The following is a 6,101-nucleotide window of genomic DNA, read 5'->3' as shown; positions in this document are numbered from 1 at the left end:
ACGATAGATCACTTGAAATGATTTCGATTTATCTACATTATGACCACTATCCATTAGATGTGCCAAGATAGAACTGCGTATTGTTTTTATTTGGCCCTTTCCAAACCATGCTGGTAGATGTTCACTCATTCGTTGGTTAAGTTGCCTAGTAGTACGCCCGATATAGCTATCTCCACAGGAGCAGCTGAACTTATAAATGCACATAGAGGAGGCCAACTCAGGCAACTTATCCTTCGTTTGAGTAGACATCACTGGTCGACTCGAGAAAGTCAGTGAGAGATAGGCTGCGTAGAAAGTTCTACTAATTACTTTTGTTAACCTATCTTTCAGAGTTTCACTAGCTACATCCCCGTTGAATGGTAATTTCATGTATAGAGGCTTCTTACGAACAGTTGAAATCTCCGATTTCTTCCTTGTATCATACATGTACTTTTTGATGAACGCAGCAGGGTAGCCGATCTCAGTCAGTGAGTTATAGATAAATTCCAGTTCCTGACTTAAAGTATCAACAGAACAGATCTTATTTGCTCCACTAGTGAGGCATCTAACCAATTTTCTCTTATATTGGATAGGTGTAAAGTTATAGAAGTGAGTGTATTGGCAGGCAGAGGGCCTTTTTCTATACACGCTTCTACTTAACGAGCCATCACTTCGCCTGCTTAGTGTGACGTCAAGGAAATTCAGCTTCATGTCACACTCGCCTTCACCAGTGAAGCTAATCGCTGGATGTACACTGTTGAACTGTTCTAGTAGTTCATCCTTACTGGTGTTCTGATCCACGACAATGAATGTATCGTCGATGTAGCGGCAGTATAGATCGAGCTTCTTAATAGCCTCCTTAAGTGGACCATTTTCTAGCTTAGCTAAGAAGAGATCAGCGAGAATCGGGCCTAGAGGTGAGCCCATTGCTATTCCGTCAATTTGTCTATAATAGGAATTGTTGAAGAAAAAATGAACATTCATTGTACATCTTAAAAGCAGTTCTTTCAGACAATCTTCCGGCAGGCCAATGTTGATTTGTTTTTCAGTTATTTGCTCGCATATGAACTCAATAGTCTCCATAAGTGGTACGTTAGTAAACAAGGATACTACATCTAGTGAGAACATATTTTTCATACTAACATTCATATTTTCCACTTTGGAAGTGAAGTCGAATACATCTTTTACACTCGTACTAACAATTGATTTGTGCAAGGGCTCTAAGATACGTACTAGCCACTTTGCAATTTTGTGATAAGGGGAATTGAACATATCTAGGACTGGGCGCAGTGGAAGACCTGGTTTATGAACTTTGGGTAAACCATACAGTCGTGGCGTATAAGATCCAGACGGTTTAATAGAATCAAGAATCTCTTGTGTAATTATTCCCTTATTCTTTAAATCCTTAAGAGAGTTAGTCAGTTGGTTTTCCACTTTTTTATTGATGTCGGAATGACTGGTGACTTTTTGAAATTTGCGGGGATCATTAACATTGTTTCCATCTTTTCAACGTAGTCCTTTTTATTCATCAGCACTATGCCTCCTCCTTTATCAGGTTTGCTTATAATCAAGGTTTCCTCCTTTCTTAGTTTAGTTAAAGAGTCTCGGTGCTGCTTGGTAAGTAGGCGGTTTTTAGTACTCTTACTATTCTTATATTGTTGGCTGCTGTCAACTAAAGTGGTCTTAAACCTGACTAGGTCCTCTAATGAGGTAGGAATCAAGTCACTTGTTTGTGAAAATAGATTCTCAAACTGTACATCAATGTCTAATTGGTTGATTTTATGTCTACTATCACAGAACTTAGGCTCCAAAGATAATGCTTCTAGCTGTATTACATCTAGTTCGATATTGGAAAAATTGTGTACGTACCGTTTCAGGCCGAAAGGAAATTCCTTATCTGGTTTTTTGTTTTCCAAAGTTTTCACCAGTTTTGTCATCGTCTTATCAGATCTATTCTTGGAAATTTTTTCAACGTAATCCATGAACATTGACTGAAGCTCAGACGGTAGGTTTTCAACGGAATCTTGTCTCTGAAGGAGATTCCTTTCTAAGTCACAGATTTTCATTTTTAATGTATCAATTTGATTAGATGCATGTCTTTCGAGAGTTTTTGCATTAGGATAGATTCTGTTGCGGCGCAAAGACTTCCAATATATTTTAGGATAACTGTTGGATTGTATACAGTTTATAGCAAATCCTAAGCTCGTTCTCGCTTCTGTGAGACGTGCACTGAACTTCAGGAACTCATTGAGTGCCTTAAATGCAACAGGGTCCCCACGTGATTTTAGAATATTAAAGATTCCCATTATGAAAATTAGAACAACAAAAATATAATCGAAACAGGTCATAAGATTGATCTTAACTCAGCTTTTGTGGTGTTGTATAAAAGTGTAAAAAGGCGTATAATAAGGTTTATTGAAGCCTTAGCCATACGAAAATTCAAACTCCTTTTTGTGTATTCAAAAACAGTTCGGCCTCACCTTAAACCTACCCTGGTAATATTAGCTCATTAGTCAAAGTGATTCAGTGTCAAATTGTTTTCATATTATTTTATCATTATTATCCTTGTCTCCTCTTACCCCCCCCCCCATTTCCAGTCTAGTTGACCTTTTATTTTTATATATAATTGTTCTTAACGAGTATATGTGTGAAATCATGAGTCAATTGAAGCTAGACCACCATGGGAAACCTGGAAGCACTGGACAGCTGCTTCGTCCTATTATGGGACTCCTTGGCAGTGCGCATCTACGATCTTGCCTCGCGAGATTCAAACCCAGACTGGTAGTTCTCCACAAAACCCCTTCTGATCTATCCTAATTCATCAAAGGTACTAACTGCTTCAAGTATTAGAAATGTTTCGAATTTATTACGTTGTACCTATTGCATTGCTATCATTACAATCCGTATTTGCCCTGATTATGAAGTACCACTTGTGTATGATTTTAGGTGTATGCGCGTCAAAGCTATATTTAAGAATACAAAGTTTACCAGTAGTATGAAATTTTCGCATCTTATACATAAAATGTGCAAATAATACATGACATACATATGCCTGTTACCCCTCGTGAAGGAGCACAGGCCCCCCTCCAGGATTCTCCATTCAACTCTGTCCTGGGAAATCTTTTCGAGTTCCTTCCAGTTGCCATTCGTCCTTTTCATGTCTGCTTCTGATTTTCGAGGTAGTGCGATCTTTGGCCATTCTCTTTTCCATCCCCCTTGACGAATCCAAGTTAGCGCTTGCCTCATGATACAGTTTGATGATTTCCTCCATGTGTATTCTATCTATTTTCAACGTCTTTCTCCAACTTCCTCTTCATCTGGGAGCCGGCGTGTCCTCTCTCACAGTAGACTGTTGCTGACGGTATTCGGTTAACGGACATTTAGTATCTTGAGTAGAAAATTGTTTATAAGTACTTGTACATTTTTGATGGTTGCAGTAGTTCTCCACATTTCAGCTCCGTACAATAGAACTGTCTTGATGTTGGTACTGAATAATCCGACTGTGGTATTGGTCGACAGTTGTTTTGAGCTCCGTATATTCTTCAGTTGTAAGAATACTGTCCTTGCTTTACCAATCCTCGCCTTTACGTCTGCACAAGATCCTCCAACTTCATCGATGATGATACGCAGATAAGTGAAACGTTTCATCTCTTCCAAAGTTTCTTCATCAAGTGTGACTGTGTTAGTGCTCTCCCTGTTGTATTTGAGGATCGTACTTTTTACCTTGGAATGTGTCTGTCAGCTGTCCTCTATTCACGAATTTGCAGTGTCGTCCGATGAATAATACATGCATGACAATAAAAGAATGCATACATATCAGTCGTTATAGGCGGTGGAACATTTTCATACAGACTAATTTAATTTTGCATTCATTATCAAGGGACATTTGTAATCTCAGTATATGTCATAATGTCTATTCCATGTTACATCATTACATTCATTATACACTTTTTCACATGGATTCTGAACTCGGTTATTACCTAATAATAATGACAATGTGATTATAATTAACATTAAGTATCAGTCATCAATTATGTAGAATAATCTCGTTCATTATTTTATTCAAACACGTAAATATTGTAGTGAACAAAACAACGGTTGGGGACAATCGAATGTATTTAAGCAAAGATTACAGACTATCTCAATAAATTCTGATTACCAAACAATGAACAGTCAATTTGCAAATTAACAACCAATTGTTTCAATCTTCACTGTTTCTTCTCTTATTCCATTGCTCATGCATTTTCCAGACGTTTGCGTTTTATTTCAGTTCTTTCCTCATCGGTCTTCTGCCAAAATACATTCTATGTCTGACCCACACCATATACTACTTATATGGATATAAGTAGACCACACCACAATATTGGTACAAGGAAGCGCCAGATAAATATGCGCCACACAAATCTAATGAGATTTGTGTGAGGGCTGTGATACTGCTCAGGTGCCAAGACAGAAGCAGATGGTTTTCTTGGGGGACCACACCCGGAGCCTTTGACCCCAAGGCAGAAGAGCATCGCGAGAAGATTCAGTCCCATGGTGGCCGGTGACCAACGATTGATTCATACGCCATTTGTTCCCTCAGGATACTAGAGCCCATGTGCACCATTGGTTTGGAATCAGGGTTTTCCAACTTCCTAGGTGGACTATCCGTGTCCACCAACCCGGTTAAAGCGCCGGGCATTCGCTTTCGTCCTCTTAATTTCGTAAACAACACCCCGCCACTGTGAGAAGGCTGTGTGTAGGACTTAGTTGGCAGAGGCTGTATACGCGTAACCATGTTAGAGCATTTCGAGAGGGAGAGCGTACTTTACCCACTCTCGGATGTACCAGGGCTTGCATACAACCACAGCAATCAACGAATGTATATGACATTAAAAAGCCATTCATATTAAATGTTGAGCAATATACATCTTTAAACCGTTAACCACATAAACCCTCAAGTTCCTTTCCTTACTATGACACGAGTTGTCAAATCGTTTAACTAAACTACTTATACAATTTTTTTTAAACCACTGATAACTATACGTAATATTAGCTCCATTGGAAGACAAAACACAGTAAACTGAATACGAATAATTTATTTGCATTTACAAATATCATAATAGGAAACATTTATAATGATGTGACTAGGCATGAAGTTCAAAATCAGCTTCTGAACGATCCGCATGAGTCTCTGGAAGATATTGAGCATATGGACTTCGTTGGGAGCTAGATGAAAAACTATTGTTAAACACAAGTATAGAAATTTACCATTTTGAAAGCAAAGTGTGTTCCATTGATGCACATCACATAATCCATAGGTGTAAGTATCTCTGTCTACATTGTTGTCCATTTAGTTTTTCTGACTTTATTGATATAACAAACTCCGATCACAATCCCTATAAAGCTTTTGTTACCTAGTGCAGTTCGTCACAGCCAACTAGACGAAGTGGTAAGTCGATTAATGTTATTATATTTTTCATGAAGTACTTTCATCCACACTCAATGTCCGCACTTCATCTCTTGTAAGTTTATTGAAGGTTATTGGACTGCTGATCGTAGGAATGTGCATCACAATCACGAGTGCAATTCCCTGAGGTACGACTGCAACACATGGATGCGCCGATTAATGGCGGCGGAATCGGAAACAGTGAAGCCACTGTTGATATCTGGAACATCAGCATTCAATGTTATACACTACGCGTACCAATCCTATGGGAAACGTCTTAATGCTCAAGATGTTTTCAATATGCGTCACAAAGTGTTCTCACAGGTCAACCTTCCTGGTAAGCAATGTGCATATTTATACTATTAACTGTAGGTGATTACGGTAAATTGAAAAATCACATAACGTCACTTGGTGGCCGTTGTGATTATCAACTGGATGCAGATCATAGTCTGTTGTACTTCTTCTTCGCTACAGCAGACCAGATTAATCTGTGCAACAGGTTTTTAGATGTTGTTGGTTTTGATGGGACATACAAAACCAATAATGAAAATATGTTTCTGTATCACGTGGTGGCTCTGGATATGAATTTCATGGCAAATACCTGTGTTCGGACGGCATGGTGTTCCGTGGTCTTCCTCTTCTCCTTTGGCCGTCAGGATTCCATGTGAGGGCTTGTCTCGTGAGGCAATTGGGT

The 6,101-nt window shown here is 38.9% G+C and overlaps 1 protein-coding gene across 1 annotated transcript; it reads left to right on the top strand.

Annotated features, from left to right (window-relative positions):
• Nucleotides 1-5,575: 5,575 nt before the first annotated feature.
• Smp_205930 (unnamed protein product) lies at nucleotides 5,576-5,773 on the top strand (the record flags this gene model as incomplete). The annotated part of the gene is made up of 1 exon (XM_018793709.1): nucleotides 5,576-5,773. The coding sequence occupies one exon, from the start codon at nucleotides 5,576-5,578 to the stop codon at nucleotides 5,771-5,773; it is 198 nt and encodes a 65-aa protein (XP_018644792.1).
• Between the last annotated feature and the right edge of the window lie 328 nt (nucleotides 5,774-6,101).

The sequence above is a fragment of the Schistosoma mansoni genome (assembly GCF_000237925.1).
Source record: "Schistosoma mansoni, WGS project CABG00000000 data, supercontig 0919, strain Puerto Rico, whole genome shotgun sequence".
Taxonomy (NCBI): domain Eukaryota; kingdom Metazoa; phylum Platyhelminthes; class Trematoda; order Strigeidida; family Schistosomatidae; genus Schistosoma; species Schistosoma mansoni.
This window is presented reverse-complemented; position numbering and strand designations above follow the sequence as displayed.